The 18,211-nt window shown below is 53.5% G+C and overlaps 1 protein-coding gene across 1 annotated transcript in view; it reads right to left on the minus strand.

The window, feature by feature from the left end:
* LRCH1 (leucine rich repeats and calponin homology domain containing 1) overlaps window positions 1–18,211 on the minus strand; it is a 147,685-nt gene that overhangs the window by 52,006 nt on the left and 77,468 nt on the right. The window contains exons 3-4 of the mRNA XM_036011677.1: window positions 9,051–9,177; window positions 4,368–4,473 (exon numbers count right to left, since the gene is read on the minus strand). Of these exons, the coding sequence (XP_035867570.1) occupies window positions 4,368–4,473; window positions 9,051–9,177 (233 nt within the window). The remainder of the gene's footprint in view (window positions 1–4,367; window positions 4,474–9,050; window positions 9,178–18,211) is intronic.

Below are 18,211 nucleotides of genomic sequence, written 5' to 3' on the forward strand. Positions count from 1 at the left end.
GGCTGCGAACCAAAGTGTCGCAGGTTCGATTCCCAGTCAGGGCACATGTCTGGGTTGCAGGTCACGGCCCCCAGCAACCGCACGTTGATGTTTCTCTCTCTCTTAATCTCCCTCCCTTCCCTCTCTAAAAATAAATAAATAAAATCTTTTTAAAAAAGAGTTGGAAATACTTGATATTTACAATATGTATTGTTTAAAAATGCTTTTAAAGAATAAAAGCAAAACGATCACATAGGCCACATCACACAGAATGCAGTCACTTCCAACATTTCCGAGCGGAGCTTGATAACACATGCACAGTACGCCAAGTGCAGCCCAGTCTCGTCCATTTAATGTGTCTAGGCTGGCATGACCTCAGAACTAGTTACAAGAAATGCGTTCATGGTTTTTTTTTCCACTCCACTTTAAGAAATGAATGCTATCTAATTCAGAGGTTTGCAAAGAACCCTGTAATCCTAACTTATAGGACTTTATTCTCCTGCTTTTAAAAAAATCTCCTGTAGCTCCACCAACAAAACAGAACATTATATTTAGCTTAAAATCCCCACCCAGGGGCAGCGTGAGCACTCAGTAATTTCAAGCATTCCAACTGGCACTGGCAGCTGCGAGAAACCAGTCAAACGTATTCCATACAGCGGTGAGGCGAGCCACGCCAAACGTGTAGAGTGACAGGGGACAAACCGCTTGGATCTCTGAGCAGGAGGCTCTGAGGTGGGGGGAGGGGTGCCATCTCAGAACAGGCCTCCCACATTTGCTGGGGGACCTGGTGAGGGCTGGAAGAGGGTGCTTTCGAATGCTCCGGATTCCGGATTCCGGAGAGGAGGAAGGGCAGGAACTAGAAAAAGAGGAGGAGCCAACGGCAGCACCCTGGAGCAAGGAGGAACACAGCTCCTCCTCCTCCTCTTGCCTAGAGGGCCAGGGCATGTCACTTCACTCAGCAGCGGTGCCACGTTCAAGTTCCACCATGAGTCTTCGGAGCAGCCAGCATCTCTTCTCCAGAATTCAGCTTGCCCTGGGCTGGGAAGGACTTTCCTTCCTCCATACAGCCCCAGGGAAGGACTTTGTCTTAAGGAAAGAAGTGATGGGGCTGGACTGCTAGAAAGAAGGGAGACGAAGAACAGGGAACGCAGCAGGTCCCAGGTTCTCATCCAGGCGAGGCGGCTGGCTGGGTGGGAGGCCATCGGGGAGTCTATGTTTTCAGCTGCCAGGAGTTCACTGGTGGGACCCAGCTCTCCAGCCGACGGCAGGATGGGGATTGGCCTCCGCACCCACTGGTCCTGGTGAGGGAGGGCCTCGAGCAAAGGGCATGGGGCAGCAGGGGGCGGAGAAGAGAGGGAGTAAGTGAAGCTGGAGAACAGTGTGGGATCCCGACAGTCCAAAGAAAACAGGGCGGGGTGAAAAGGGGGAGGACCCCTTTCCACTTCATAGTTTCTTCCTAAAACGGGTAAGAATTAGGGGGGTTATATATCAAAAGAGCGTCTCCTTGCTGTAACCTTTAGTGATGTTAGTCCTCTTCCGTGACTATTAACTTCATTCACAAAAGTCAGGCTAGCAAATCAGTGGCGAGTGTCACCTGGACGCTAGATCTTCGGGAACCCTCTGCCCCTTAAAAGGAAGACCTTTTCCAGCCAAAGCAGAGGGCTGCATTCGGGGCAGACAGGGCAGGGGCGGGGAGGGGAGGGGAGGCTCCGTACGGGTGCCTGAAGTGGGAATCGCAGCGACCCTCTCAGTGTTGCACAAGAACATGGGGGAGAAAAACGGTAACTCCAGCCCAGAAAAGCTCAAAGGAAACAGAGCAGAAAAAGGGAGCAAGGGGGAAAAAAAAGGAATCTCACTTCTCTCTCTGTGATAAAGAAAGGCAATGAATGGCTCCGTGAATCTACTGTGAGTGCTGGTCCTAGAAGGAACACAATACAGTCCCCACCTTGAGGCCACTGCACTCGAACTGCTGTGGGTAATTAGGCCGAAGACATCTTCTTCCCCTCCTCGGACTGAAAGCGTATGAGGGGGCACTGCAGGAGGAAAACAAGTAAGGAAATGCGGAAAGGCTTTAAGTGCACTGCCCGAAGGCACCATCCACGCTCTTTTGTTAATAGGAGTTCTCCAGAGTGAAGCAAAAGGAAACCGGATGTGCAGGAAATTATTTTTTTTTAAGGTTTTCCAGTACACTGATGTTTTTAGCTTGGAGTGGATCTTAACATATTGAACCTGAGTAAACACAATTATGAAAAGCATAGAAATTTGTAGCTGATCTTCTCAGGGAGAGCAATGCTTTTAAGGTAAGGGAGGCTGGCGTGGTGAGTGAAGCAGAAATCTTGATTTTGTAAGATGTGCTTTTCCACGCATGTCTTAAACTGTCGCAGGCCACTGTAAGACAATTAAGTTTTCCTTCTGAAAAGAATTCAATGCCTTGTGATGATTTCTCAGGGATTAGCTTGAGAGCTTACATTTACATGAACGCTTTCCTCCATGCTATGGAAGATCATACGCTTATAAACTTGGGAAGAGTTTCCCCTTTGTACTTGCGCAAACGAAGAAAAACAATTCCAAACATTCAAAACTGGGGCTGCACAATGACAAACAGAAATCCGTATTTTTACACCAAGTCATCTCAAGTATGAAAGTAATCAACCTTCCCATGGAGACTGTTTCTAATTCTACTTCTTTTTTTTTTTAAGAGAGAGAGAGAAACATCAATGTGCGGTTGCTGGGGGCCGTGGCCTGCAACCCAGGCATGTGCCCCACCGGGAATCGAACCTGAGATGCTTTGGTTCGCAGCCGGCACTCAATCCACTGAGCTACGCCAGCCAGGGCTAATTCTACTTCTGCAAAGTGCCAGTCGGCAAGTGAATAAAAAGATGCAGACACCAGAACCTTCCATCGAGGAAGCACGTGTCATTTCATAAAGTCCTTTCCCTCCCATCAGCTCTGTTTTCCTGCCTCGGGTCAGGAAGCACTTCAACCCAAAGACCGAGATGCAGGGACAGAATAATAAAAATCCAGCAGCTCTCAAAACAGCAGCATTAGCGTCAGATTAACCAAATGCCGACCGTTTCCAAACATAGGGTAGGGTCAAGGTTTACAGTTGTCCGTACGGAAAATAACACAGTGATTAATCAATAAGAACACAAGCACAAACTCTGTTTCGCGTGTGCACATGGCGGTAAACCTCCTTCTGCCCCAGCCCTGGCTGCGCTTCGAGGTTTTGCTGACCGTGTGTGTGACACTGGTGAGCCTGCTGTCCTCCAACGAAAACCAGGGACATTGGCGTGACCTCTGAAAGTCGGAGTGTGTTTTGGAGAATGCGTGCAGTGCATGTCTGACGCCTTCCTGATGGGGACCCAAGTAAGAATCCAGAGTCCTAAAGCATGAAATTCCGACCCACTATGGCCTCCGAGGCTGGCTGTCCGAGTTCTCAGTGGTCCACGGTTTCTGCATAAACACATCTTCCGACTCGGACGCCGACACAGCGAGTCAGAAGGTCGCCTGCGGGAGTCCACAGCCACAGGCCCCGAGTCTGCTCCACCAGGGCAAGGCCGTGGGAGGGGCTTCAAAAGAGTCACCCCAACTTCCTGTGACGCTTAGTCCAAATGTCACTCCAGCAGGGGCGGTGCCTTCCCCTGAAGAGTCTATTTTAGACACGGGGGGTTCCAGCCAGTGCCCCCCAACCGGAAACCCTGGCGGTCGGACCTGCAGCACCAAGCACGTCAACTGCACTGCCGGCGTGGTGTTCCAGAACATCAGAGGTCCGTACCCACCACGGTGCCCGCTGCCTCCTGGCGTGAGCTGCGTGGTGTGCCCCCACATTCCTACGCTGAGCTCTGACCCCCAGTACTTCAGACTGCGACTGTATTGGAGACAGGCCTCCACAAGGAAGAATTAAGTTAAAAATGAGGTCATTAGGGTGGACCCCAACCCAACAGGCCTGGTGTCCTTCTGAGAAGAGACTAGGACGCAGGCAGACGGGGGAGGACACGAAGACACGGAGAACATGGCCGTCCACGAGCCGAGGAGAGAGGCTCGGAAGGAATCGGACTGGATAGCGCCTTCATCTCCGACCGCCAGCCCTCAGAAGTGAGAGACCGCAAACCTCTGCTGCGTGAGCCGCCCGGTCTACGGCGCCGTGTCACGGGAGCCCTAGTGACGGATACGCACACGCTCGCAGCCTCGCGCAGGGGAGCGGCCTACTGCTGTGCCCCCCGGCCAAGGGCACACGACTTGAACGGGACTCGCACGACTGTTGTCTGCTCGTGACATTCAGGTTAAAATGAACAGTAACAGGCACACGCAAACGGCAGAGCAAGCAAAAAACAGCCAGGATCCCCCGTTGTATCCACGCCCCCCGCCCCCCCCCCCGTCCTGGGTACCTTGTGGTAACGCCTCCAGGTAGTTCCTTCGGACGTTGAGCTCCCGCAGAGACTTCAGCTGCCCGATCTGCTGCGGCAGGGCGGTGATCTCGTTGCAGCTGACGTCCTGCATCGAGAGCAGAGAGAGAGAGAGAGAGGCTGAGAGATGCCTTTTCTGGGACATCAGGCGCCACAGGCGACATCACCGCCGTGAGGGATTTCAACGTGAGGACGACGACACAGGTACACTTTCCTCCTTAGGAGGGTCTCCAGGTTGCTGGCCGAGGAAGGCTGAGCGCAGAGACGAAAAGGAAAGGTCAGCCACCGCCGAACCCTTCTCGGAGGAGAGGAAAAAGGAAAAGAAGGAGGCTGTGGCCGCTCAGCCACTTTCACGGGCTTCGGTCTCGTTTCCTTCCTCCCCGAAACTCGCCAGGCAGCGTGACTACCCCGATGTCTGCAGATCACAACAAGGAGCCTCGGAAAGGTCAGGTCACTTGCCTGAGGCTTGCAAGTGCCAGATTAGCACGTGGAACCGTTCAGCAGTCCGAGGTCGGCCATTCCCCTATAGCACCTCAAACCAGCAGAGAGCACGCCCTGCCCCTTACTACAGGCTCACGTCTTGCAGTGGAAAACGCCGCACATCAAGGCACTGTTTGGATGCACTATTCACGTGGGATCAAGTGCAACCTTGGACCTGAACACCTTTCCCTACATTTTACAAGCACATCCGTGGGGTGGGCAGACTGTGTCTTCTTTGCTCTGGAAGACCGATATTCTGTTAATTGTTGATCGGAACCACCCCTTGACACACGCACAACGGAGGCACGACAGTTTAAATCCCATGTGCCCTTGTGGTTACCCCTAATCCCACTCATCCTCGTGGCTCTGGCAGCTCCGCCCTGCTCTCCACCCCTGCCAGGTGCAGAGCAGGCGCTCGGGGAGAGCCCACACCTTCTCCCTTCCCACACCTTCTCCCTTCCCACCACAGGGCACACACACGCACACAGGTGCCCAAAGCAATGGGTGTGCGCGGCTCCACACTGCGGGAACAAAGGTACAGAAGCCACTCGAAGTGCCCACTGGATCGTCCCCATGAGCAACGCCTCCCGAGGGCCAGCTCGAGGGAGCTGAGACTGCGTGAGTTCCCCAGGCCTCTCGTGTGGGGTCAAGAAAAGGGCGTCTCGGACGTGCTTCTGAATGGCTTCTGCGGGGAAGTGGGAGCCACTGCCTTCCAGTATTCCCTTACAGGGCCGTCCAGCCTAAGGCCCCACATAAAACTGCAAATCTACTTAAAACATGACGAGATTTCCTTGTGATTACGTATCACGGTGTATTTAATGTGCGGCCCAAGACCACTCTTCTTCCAGGGTGGCCCAGAGACGCCAACAGGTTGGACGCCCCTGCTGCGATCTCAAACGGTGGACACACCCATCTCGGGATTGCAACACTTTTGGTTTTAAGATTCTTAGATAATTGTGACACACTGAAGAAGCTAACTCTGGCCACTGTGGCTCAGTTGGTTGGAGCATCATCCTGTAGACCAAAAAGTCACAGGTTCAATTCCTGGTCAGGGCATACACCCAGGCTGCTGGTTCAATGCCTGAGCCCAGGGCATGTTGGAGAAGGGAGCCTATCCATGTTTCTTACTCCCTCCTCTCTCCCTTCCCCTCTCTCTAAAAAATGTGAAAAAAAATGTCCTCAGGCGAGGATAAAAAAAAAGAAGGTATGATATTTTTCCCCAACTCCAATTACTCTCAAAAAATTAGAAAGCACAACTCCTTTCTCGTGGCTGGCTGCGGTGTTTTTGTGTCTGTTTTCTAAGCAAGTGACGACTCTGGACGCTTCACTTATACTTGGAAGAAAACAGAGTGTGCAACGCAATTTAGGATCCTTGGAGTCTAATGTGAAACATGTAAGAGTATTCCTTCCAAAACAGTTAAACAATGCTGTGCCCATCAGCCGAGACATTTCCATCAGCACTGCGGTGGCCCAGGGCACCCTGAGTGCCTGGGGAGGGCCCGGGTCTTTTAAGAAGCTGGTCACTGCGTAGCCCAACACAGAAGCTGCCCCCGGAGTTCCACACTCGCGTTGGGCTCTCCCGAGAATTGTTCTCCCATTGATACAGCTAAAAAATCATCGGATGTGGCTCACTCCAGTAACACTGCTATTTTAAGAAAAAGATGAAAGATAAAGAAGAACAGATGGAAACTGGTCTTTTTTTGGTCTGTGACCTTAAGCAAGGCCAGTTGCCCTTTGTGGTGAGAAAAACGGCCACTGACTGGATTTCCACCGACGTCACAAATCCATGCTTTTCACAAAGGTCAGGCCTGTTGACACACGGGAGTGAGTCACGTGGAAGGAACACAGGCGGCCCCGTCCAGTCGGGCGGTCACCACGGGCCACATGGGGCCACTGTGCAGGACAAGTGTGACCCGTCCAGTCTGCGGAGTGCCGTAGGTATAAATACACACAGGACTTCTAAGCCTTAATGCAAAAAATATATATATAAAATATCTCATTCATTTTACATCGCATGCATGTTGACATAATACCATGGCTACCTTGGGTTAAAATACCGCATTAAAATTAATTTTTATTCTGAAGTATAGCTACCAGCACATTTAAGATGGCATTTCCCCTTGCACTACCCCCGCCCCCGCCCCGCTGCACAGTGCTCGGTGAGGGGGTCTCAACACCCATTCCAAGTCAGCCACGCCAGCGTGAGGTTCCGTGTGTCGCTCACTGTCACCGGCCTTGGTTTCCTCGTTTGGTAACATGTCCAGACCTTGGATTAGATGCCCTGTAAAACCTCTCTGGCCCTGGCTGCTGTGGCTCAATGGATTGAGTGCCAGCCTGAGAACCAAAGGGTCGCTGGTTTGATTCCCAGTCAGGGCACAGGCCTGGGTTTCGGGTCAGATTCCCCAGTAGGGGGGCGCACAAGAGGCAACCACCCATTGATGTTTCTCTCCCTCTCTTTCTCCTGCCCTTCCACTCTCTAAAAATAAACAAATAAAATCTTTAAAATTAAATAAATAAATAAAACCTCTGCCTCTAACAGTCTAGGACTCAAGGGTTTGAGAGCTCCTGCTGATGGAGAAAAGACACAAGGCCTGGTTCAAGGTCCGGTTCACGGGTGCATGCCTCACCACCTCTCCCCGCGCCAAGACTGAAGCGATCACCCCCTGCCCTGTGAACGTGCTTCTGGTAATACGGACTTTTCGGGGGAGGGGCCCGAGTGAACCACCACGCTCTTTCAGAAGCGCCCCCCTCCATGGCAGCTGAGCAGCCGGATCGGGGTGACGTGACCCCATGGTCTGGGGTGACTGAGTCAGGAGAGGCCATCGGACTCAGACCGGGCCTGTCCCGCTTAGAAGCTGGGGCCCAGACCTGCGAGCCGGCCCTCACTATGTGCTCCAGGTGGGAGGGCGCCTGAGCCCGGAGTGCGTGCGCCCGGCCGCTGCCCCACTGCGCGCAGGAGCAGAGCAAGCTCAGTGCTCGGCACCTGACCAGTCTTGTTCTCATCCTCACGTGACCCCTGCCTGGTCCAGCGTCCTGATCCTGAGTGATGGGAGACCCCCCGCATCCCGCATCCCTACGACCCGGCCCAACTCCGGGTCTGAGCCAGCTGGGATGGGCTTCCGACACCTCTCGCACCCGAGTCCCGAGAAAGGCGCTCTGTTCATAGCGCCAATGCCCGATGCAGCGGTCAGCGGTCTCTAAACTCGAGTAACAGTCGATGCGTGTGGGACGTGGGCGCCGTCCCCCTCTCAGCCACTCCTCGCTGCAGACACGACAACGTGGTCACAGCCCTCAGTCTGGGCCTCCCGGCCACCACCACCCTGGTCCAGGTGGCCGCAGTGAAACAAGCTGGAGAAGGCACCCAAGTGGAAAGTGACTGGCCATCCGTGGCACTTGGAGGAAGGTCCTCCTCAAGGCCGGAACCACAGCGGTCAGCTCTGTGCCGCACGCGCACTCAGCACGAAGTAGTGCAGCCTGGAGGGCGCCCCGCCACCCCGAGGTGCTGACCTGATGGCCCGTCTCGCCTCTCCGCCCGCCCGGCTCAGCTCCACGGGAGTCTGGAAGGAGCCATCCTTTCCCCTCCTGAGAAACCCGGTAAGGAGCTGAGTCAGGACAGAAGGAGCGGCAGCCCCGGCAGGCGCCTGCGTCTCGGGTGCGCGCACACACAACCCATCTCTCGCCCTGCCTGTCACGTGTCCTTCTTTTCCGCCCCCGGGGACGCGGTCACTTAAAGCTGGGGCGTCAATGTGGGGCACGGTGACACCAATCCTCCCGGAATCAGGCCACTCTGTTCTCTCTGCCTTGTGACTTCGCCACGCGCATTCTCGAAGTGGGGCCTCTCACTCGTTTGTACATCATTTTTCCAGTCTGTCCATAATTTACGACCCACTCACTTCCACAGTGGAAAGAAAGAAGGACCTAACGAGTGTGTGGCGACCTGTAAACCTCAGGGGCCGTGCATCCTGTACGCATAAGGACAGGTAAACTCCAGGGGAACTTTCCGGAACCGTGGCTGCCACAGCACCGCCAGCAGCAGCCCTTCCCCCCCTTCATATTTTTATCACCACCACCAGCTCCCCCTTCTCCAACCGTAGCAAACAGTCTTTCTGGCAACCTCGATAGACGATGATTAGTACACAGGCAAAAAAAAAAAAAAAAAGAGCATCTTAAAAATCAGTAACATACCAGCTCCATTAACTGTTTGAGTTGACCTATCTCCTCCGGCAGCGAGCCCAGCTTGTTGTTGCTGGCGATCAGGACTCGGAGAGGCAGGGCGCACAGGCAGGCGGGCAGGGCGGACAGCTGGTTCCGGCTGCGGAGACAACACAAGGAGGACACGCGTGAGCAGGGCGGGCCGCGGCGCACCGTCTGCGGGCACGGCGAGCCAGCAGGGGCGAGGGGCGAGCGGCCCAGACGTCTCACAAAAATAAAAACCCGGTGTCTGGATGTGTGATGACACAGATCCCACGTGCATGAGGGAAGAAAAGACACGTTACAGGAACCCTGCAGTGGGCGGCCAGGGGACAGGTGGGCCACGTGCCCTGCACCGCCGAGAGCAAGGGGAGGCTGGTGCCAGCTGTCACCTTCCTGACAGCGCGAGCAGCAAAGTCCGCGAGGACCAAAGCCACCCGCACGTGAGGACATCGGCCCGTCCCTGTTAGGTGCGATGGAGAGAGCATTTGCCTGCAGCTCCCAAAACCACCGGCCGATTCCCAACCTTCTGACTCCCTGTGGTTCAAGTCTGTTTCGGTATCTAGTAGAGAGCTAATTATTAAAAACAAAAGAAAAAGAAAAAGAAAAGAAAAAAGAAGTCATCACTGCCGAGTATCCTGACTGAGAGACGGGCAGATACTGAATAAGTGAAATCTAGGAATCTCCCACTGGTATATGGCAGCCCCTTATTCCCGCCCCTCCCCCCCCCCCCCCCCCCCCCCCCCGCTGCGAGGGGCCCCTTCCTGCTCTCAGGCGGGGAGACAGATGGCTTCCAGCTTCCCCTTCCTTCCCCGCTGCTCTGCTGAGGAAGCCAACAGCCGGGCGGCAACACTCCCAGAGCTCTGTGTGTCATGACACTGCACCTGCTTGGACCTCCGTGTGTGAGGCCACAAGGGTTGTGGTGGGGTGTGTGTGTGTGTGTGTGTGTGTGTGTATGGTGCACGTGATATCTGTGGGTACGAGGGGGTGACACAGACGGATGGGCTGCCAGCACCACAGAATGTGACCAGTGGCCACTTGGGGGGCAGCAGGTACAACAAGAGGATTTTATTTTCTTGACCGCACTTGGCTCAATTTTCCCAAATTACTACAAAGTGTTTTTATCATTAGGAGGTAAATACTACAATAAAAAGAGAAACCACGGCTGGAGACTGGTTACACGGTTGCTTGTATGTGTGAGAACTCACCGAGGTGCACACTTGTGGTCTGGGCACTTCTCTGTGTGTGTGACACAGATTTCCCCTGCAGGGCTCACTCCCTTTGTGAGCGGGCAGGGGTCTGGCCAGCCAGAGGGCGCCTCCAGCTGACGGGAGCCTGAATAGCAGGTGCCGCGCTCTGGAAAGCACCTTCCTAAGGCGGGTGCTCTGCTGGGACCCACCCCCACCCGACATCTCTCTGCTCCTGGCCCCCAGGGCCCAGGTAATGGCGAGGTTTTAGCAGGAAGAGTCCGCCGTGTCTCCTCTCCGTGGCCCAGATCCAGAAGGAAAGCTACTTCCAGAAAGGAACTCAAGGAGGAGAGAACTGTATGAGGGTCCCGCAGGCGGGGCAGAGCCTGAGAGCCTTTGGGGTGGGGGGGGCGGGAGGAACAGGGGATGGGGAGGGGGCTTCCGGCTCGAGAAGGAGCAGCTGGCGCCTGGTCAGGGCGACAGACGAGAATGAGGCTGATGGTCCCCCCCAGCACCCTCTCCTGGTCCCTGGGGACAGTGGCAGGAGAAACCAGGGCTACCAGCCTGTCCCTCTGTCCTCTCAGCCCTGCCTGCCACCCTGTCTGATGTGCAGGAGCCCTGTGGGGCACCCCAGGGAGGAGGAGGAGGTGCCCAGCTTCCGGGGGCACCTGCTGGGAGGACTGTCTCCAAAGAAATTCCCTCCTGACGAAAGAACTCCATGTACCAAATGGTGGCAAGTAAACAATTTGGGGTATAATTTGTGGCCGTAAAATAATTATTAGCATGTTATTATTAATTTGATAGTGCATGGATGATTCTTACCGGAATTCTTCCAGGGAGGACACTGGAAGATTTAAAATAAAACGCAATGTAAGCTTGTGAAGGCGTCTACGGCTTCTTTGCTGGGGGAAAATGCTATTTGTGCTGAACGCTGCTGATGGAACCCCTGTTTATGTACGCCCCCCACACTCCTGTATCTAATCACCGGCAGGCAAGTAAGGCATCAGGACTTCGGCCCTAAGACAGCACGCGAAGAGCTGGGCACACTTCTGCCGCTCCGCCCACCCATCCCCGCAGCCTGTCCTCGCCGGGTTTCCCCACAGCACGCTCCCGGGTCACCTGTAACGTGCCCCGTAAGAAAGGAAACACACACGCCCACCAAACCCCGTCACCTCTCCCGCAAACGTTTACGAAGGGGAGACTGGGATGATCCCTTTGATCCTCTGGCCACCTCGGCAGCTGGCCGCTGGAAGCCACTCATCTGGCAGCAATTTTTCTCCAGCGAGTCAGAGCCTCGGGCTGCAACCCACTCCCCAGCCCTGACCCCCTCGTCTCCGGTGGGCCCGCGTGCCCTGAGCAGGCCCTGCACGGAGGGGAGGTTTAACAATAAGGCTGTGCAATGTCCGGTAAGGTAGTGGCCAGCGTTTACCTTCCAATCTAGCCTGGGAGCCACCCCTGAGAGCAACATTTAGAAGAAAAATTAACTCTTTACAAAAGAGTCGGTAAGGGGGGCACTCAGGCCGCTCACTCAGCGGAAGTCACAGATTCGGTATCAGCAGTGGCCTGAGACTTCCCGCACCCCCGAGCCCGGCCCCCGGCATCCTTGTCCAGTCTGCGGGGAGGAGGGGACAGGGGCAGCTGGGAGGAGTGGGCAGGAAGGCAGGGGCTGTTCCCACGGCAGCGGCTCATGCCTGTCCCCACCCCCATCCTTCTCCGCTGAACGACTCTCTGTTAGACTTATCTGTTTCCTCATTCCGCGGTGGAACGCGGCAGCCCAGCCCGGCGTGAACCTGGCGAGGGCCTAGGCTTGCAAGATAAACTTCTCTTCTGGGTTTCAAATCCCTAACCACGGAATTTCAGGCCAAACGAACCATGTACCGATTTCCGACCTGGAGAACCAAGAGCAGCCTGCGTAATCATATGAGTAACTTTTTCTCACTCACCGTCTCCAACCCCAGGATCCCACCTGCCATCTCTCTGGGAAACCGTGAACCCCAAGAACCACCCCGCCCCCACCACTGACTACTCGGTGTGCAGAGAGAAACAGAAGTAATGATGTGAAATCACTGACCATCGCAAATCTATTAAGAAAATGCCAGGTGGGGCGGGGGGAAGTGGTGGCGGGAAAAAGGAGACAACCGCACTTGAACAACAATTTAAAAAGTCACAGTGAACCGCGTCCGGAGGGCCACCGAGGAAGCAGGCCAGGTCTCCCCGAGGGGCCCCCAGGGCGGCTCACCCTGGGGGGGGGGGGGGGGCTCAGCGGGGGAGGGGCCGGAACGAGGGTGCAGTGCTTCCTGTGTGTTTGAGCAGCTCCCTCTGTGCCCCGCGTGGGCACCTGGAGCACCTTGCGATCGCACTGCAGCCAAGAGTCGCCTTTCTCACGGGACACCGCACCTAACAGCGTTTTCCTGTTCTTTTTGCGCAACCTACGCCACTTTCGTTGGAGCCACAGTTTACCTCGTCCCTGTTTTGAATACGACACTTGACTGCTACCTGTCTTCCTGCACACGCAACCGCGAACCACATCCAGGGAGAACCGTTTCCTTCTCCTTGTTCGGCTCTGAAAAACCCACTCGGGCAAATGTCGCACCTGTGTTTCCTAAAGACTGTTCCCCCTCCAGCGCCAGGCTCCCCCCGCACCCCCTTCCTACCCACCACCCTCCAATGTCTTCCACAATTACCAACACCAAGAACACTGCTTTGGGTTGCCCGGTCCTGTTTAGGTCGGCTTCCATTCCGCAGCTATACAAACCAGAGATAAAACGTTAGTACTATTTCCCGTGAAATTATTAGCCTCGAATGAGACTGTGTTGGGAGTCCACGTTTAAATCTACCCGGGACAGCAGTGACGCCCCCCACGGCTAGAGTGTGGCGATCGTTTGGAGACGGAACACGTGCCAAACCTGGAAACACGGCATCCTCGTGTCAACGGAATCTTGAGCCACTTCTTGAAGACTGTTAGCAACCCGTCCCCCCCCAGACACGGAGGCCACAGCCTGAGAAGGGAAAGGGACGACTTTGGAAAAGAGAACGGAAAGAAACGCAGGCTGCACACAGTGAGTGTTTGCACACAGTGAGTGTCTGCGGCCACCCGGCATCCGGGCTGTGCCGGCCTCGCGCGGCGCGTCCCCGCGGCACATATTTGGCCACTGCCTCCGAGCCGGTTTCCCACGGTAGCAGCCTGTCGGTCTCCTCTTGAGTATAAATAAAGCCTTTCTTAAAATACCCCATTCTGCTCCCCTCACGGTCAGCCGGGGCCACGACCGAGGTCTGCAGTTCGATTTCAAAGTGCAGCGATGGGTGAGTCGCCCTCCTCAGTCACTCCTCCTCCTCCCCCGCCCCCCCCCCCCCCCCCCCCGAGAGCTTTCCAGCTCCCGTGCAGGGGACTCCGGCTTGCTGTGACCGAGAAGGTGCACCGGCCTGTCTTGGCTTCTCCTCCAGGCCACTCCACCAAAGCCCTGGAAGTATAGGCTTTTGCTTTACTGCTTTTTTTTTTCAGGATAAAAGAAAGGGGTACTGATTCTGACTCCAAGGAGAACAGGACACTCAGATCAACTTTTACCCAGGGACACAGAGTTAATGCAAAAAGAAGTAATAAAGCCCTGGCCGGATGGCTCTGCTGATTATAGAGTGTCGTCCTGGGCACCAAAAGGTTGCAGGTTCAATTCCTGGTCAGGGCACAAACCCAGACTGCGGGTTTGATTCCCCAGTCAGGACACGAGCCAGAGGCAGCTGTCTGATGCCTTTCTCTCTCCCACCTCTCTCTGTAAAAATCATCCTCGCGTGAGGATTTTTTAAAAAGTAATAAAAATTAAGGTGCCTAAGCATGATTACTCATCATTTGCTTCCCCCTCGATTCCTAAGACTTTTGAATGGGCCACGTGGACTGGCGTGCACGAATGTAAGCCTGCGTGGATTCTCTCTTTCCCACTCACCCTCCAGGGAAATGAGCCTTCACAGAACTTCTGCCGTGTAACTTGACCATCGCCGACAATTCAGTTCCACTTAACCACTCAAATACTCTTTACAAACGGTCCTCTGACACCCACTTCCTTTACTCAAGTACCAGACCTTAGCCCCGTTTTCCTTAACCCATACCGTAACTCTTACGCTAAGCCACAAAACTTGAGTCCACAGCACTCAACAAACATTTCTGGGGTCGTTATCACAGACGAGGCGCTGTGCTGGGCACTTAGACGACCATCACCTTATTTATTATGTCCACAGCGGCCCTGTGACAGCAGCACCCAACCTCCTACTTTTCAGACTCAAGAGTGGACCTTGCCCTGGCTGGCGTAGCTCAGTGGATTGAGCTCGGGCTGTGAACCAAAGCATCGCAGGTTCAATTCCCAGTCAGGGCACATGCCTGGGTTGCGGGCCATGGCCCCCAGCAACCGCACGTTGATGTTTCTCTCTCTCTCTCTCTTTCTCCCTCCCTTCCCTCTCTAAAAATAAATAAATAAAAATCTTTTAAAAAAAGAGTGGACCTTGTTCAGAACAGTTAGAAAACCTGCTTCCAGGTGCCTCGTCAGTCTGCGCTGTGGTTTGAAACCAGGCGGTCCAGACTTCGGGCCCAAGTCTGTGACGGGTCTTTCACGGCCTGTGGAGCGAGCGGGAAGGGAAGGAAAACCAAGGGACCAGCGGGAGGGCCCCGCATTCCCAGCAGGAGGCAGCGCAGCCCCGGGCGGGTGGTTCACCGGCTGAGTTGCATGTGGAAGAGAGAGTCAGATGTCACTTCCGAGACTCCGCGCTGGGATGCCAGCGGAAAGCAGCCACGATATCGATTAGCAGGATACACGCACTTTTTTAAAAAAGCCTACCTATTGACATCCAACAGAATGCCTTTCCACAGAGTGTATTTGGGGGGCCTGCCATGGACCCAAGGGGACCCCTGGGCTTGGAAACAAATCACACCTTTTCTCCCACAGAGGCCGGTGGGTAACTTTTCTCCAGACCTGCCACTCCCTAGTCACGAACAGACGAATTAAACGCTGAGTAGCATGGACCGGTTTTCTTAAATTATCTTCACATTCCTTTTTGCTATGGCTGCCAGGTGCCGGATGGAGTATCCGAAAAGCACGGCCGGATGTCATGAGGTAAAGCAGGTGAGTGGAGATCCATGGATGGCCCAGCTCCGGGTGGATCTGCCGCTACAAGTGGCCGAACCGCCTGATTACTTGCATCTCCCCGTTCAAAGAGACGCTCTCTCATTCCCTCTGTCCCACTGGTCCCACTAGTCCGTCCCACTGGTCCCGCTCGGTCCAGCAAACGCACAGGTGCTCCGAGGAAGGACAGGAGAGGACAAAACGCCTCACAGAGCTACCTGCTCTGGTCGCCGCCCCACCCCGTGTCTCCCGAACACCCACGCCATCTGCCGTCTTTCGAGGGGAAGAACCGCAGAATCTGTTCTTATCTCTGCCCTGAACTAGTGCTCCTGGAAATTCTTTTCCTCATCCTGTTACCCAGATTTCCCTCCCTGAAATCACCGAGCACATGCCTTCCTTTCACAAGTAGGCTATTGTTATTATTATTTTTAACATCGTATTCTGCAATTTCCCAGCCACTGTCGCATCTGTATTCCTTTTGAAAAGGAAGTGATGTATTCCCAGGGGGACTGGAAAACTAGGAGAACCAGTGCTGTGTCTCTTTTCTCAAAAGCTACTCGGATACAAACTTCTCTCATTTGCCCGGTGACTGTGACGTTACCGATCAGCAAGTAAGGCCGCCAGGAGGGCCCCCGGGAAGCCCAACCTGGCCACTAGGCCCGCAGACTGCAGTCAGAGCCACCCGCCCACAGCCCTGACTCCGGGTGCCCGTCACTTCCAGGCACCAGGGAAGGGAGAGGACGCTAACGAGACAAAGAAGGCAAAGTCCAACAAAGACAGGACTGAAGGTGACTAAGGCAAATGTTCACAAACTCCAATTTAAGGGGCCAAGGCTTCGAGATTACCTCTCAGCCAGGTTTGCAATCGAATAACCAGAATGACTCGTAGAAATTTACTGGCAAGTCAAAGTTTTTTCAGCCCACCAACAAAGTACACCATTGAAAGATTAAGACACCTGGCTGCATAGCTGAGTTGGTTAGAGCGTCATCCCAATACGCCAAGGTGGCCGGTTCGATCCCCGGTCGGGGCACATAGAGAAACCCACCGATGAGTGTACAAAATAAGTGGAACAACAGAACAACGCTTCCCTCTCTCCCTCTCTCTCACAATCCATACACTCAGAAGATAAGGGAGGGCGTAAAGTTTCCCCAGCGAGTCAAAACCTGTGGCCCTCACATGCACAACACCCTCCGCTCACAAAGAGCCTTTTCAACGAAAGAATCCGCCGGCACCACGCTCCCCTGCATGCGAAGAATCGCCGGCCTTCCACGCCCGCAGTGTTCAAAGGCCTTCTTGTGCTGGAGCGCCACCCCCAACGTAAAGAAACGAGAACTCCGAAAGAGACTAAGAAATCCGAACAACAGAATTAGAAGTCCAACCTCCAACGAACAGGGCGTACCCAAAGACGACGGAAAGAAATAACAGTGAAATATTCAAACATAAACGGGCACAGATATGTTAGCGTTGATGAGAGCCAGGCGTCTTCAGACTCAGGGAAGAAAATAAGCTGCGTAGCAAAGTCCGTAAAAATAGTGTGATACATGCAGAATAAAGCCCAGAAGCGAAGCGCCAAAGACAAAGGAGATACGGGAAGAAATAAAAGGAGGACACGTGGAAGGTTTTTCTGCAAACCCAAAACATTTAGACGAGCAGCAAAGAATTTCTCTGCAGCAAAACAGGGGCCAGAAAACACAGTATCTTTAAACACAACAGAAAGAACTGCCCACTTAAAACTCTATATTCATGTGACCTAAAGCTCTGTACTAATAATTTGAAACTTCTTTCAAGGATGGGGAGCAAAGGCATTCCAGGAAAAGACTGCATTTACCACAAACACACCCTCACCAAAGGAACTTCTTCAAAGTGCACGTTAGAAAGGAGGGCAGACTCTGAAACTGGTGAGACAACACAAGGGGAGAGAGCGAAGGCTCCGGTGCGAACAGGGGTGACTGCCGGCAAGCAGCAGTGGACTGAACGCCAGGCAAACTCCACGGTGGACCTAAAATAAGGAATAAAGGTAATATCTAGGTATGGAGACAGGAGCTGGCAAATGTACACTTTCTTTCTCTCTTTTTAAAGATTTTATTTTTTTAAGAGAAGGAAGGGAGGGAGAAAGGAAGAGAGAGAGAAACATCCATGTGCAGTTGCTGGGGGCCGTGGCTTGCAACCCAGGCATGTGCCCTGACTGGGAATCAAACCTGCAACACTTTGGTTCGCAGCCTGCACTCAATCCACTGAGCTATGCCAGCCAGGGCTAAATTTACACTCTCTATAAATGCTATTACTTTGGGGAAGACAACATTAACTTTCAAAATCTATCCTACAGAAAATGTATGGGCCAAGGAAGTGGTACAGAAAATTTGAAGATTTAGTAGTGACTTAAAAAAAATACTACATATTAAAGCTTTCCGGCATCAACTGAAATACCGAGCACAGTGCAATCCCTGGCCCTAAAGGCGTCTATAAAACAAAAAATTAACTGAAATGTAATGAGCAAAATATCCAGAACTCGAGGAATCAGAAAAAGTAGAAACCTGTAAGATAATGTCAGAATACATGACAAGTAAAATTTACATTTTCTTCATGTATCAGAAATTAATGGCATGGAAAATAAAAAACCCAAAAGGATGGGAACTACCATCATGAATGACTGTTTTACATACTAAATTAAGACAGACAAACATCTGAAAAAAATAAATAAAGGGAAGCAACACATACATTTAGAGTACTACAAACCAACAGGGGGAACCAGCTATAAATACAGTGCGAGACTTTTACATCACAAAGGCCTCCCCTCATTACATGTGGCGTTGGCCTCCTGGGAAGATTTTCTAACCGGCTTTAGGGCTTTGACCCTGTG

The sequence above is a fragment of the Phyllostomus discolor genome, chromosome 11 (assembly GCF_004126475.2).
Source record: "Phyllostomus discolor isolate MPI-MPIP mPhyDis1 chromosome 11, mPhyDis1.pri.v3, whole genome shotgun sequence".
NCBI lineage: Eukaryota > Metazoa > Chordata > Mammalia > Chiroptera > Phyllostomidae > Phyllostomus > Phyllostomus discolor.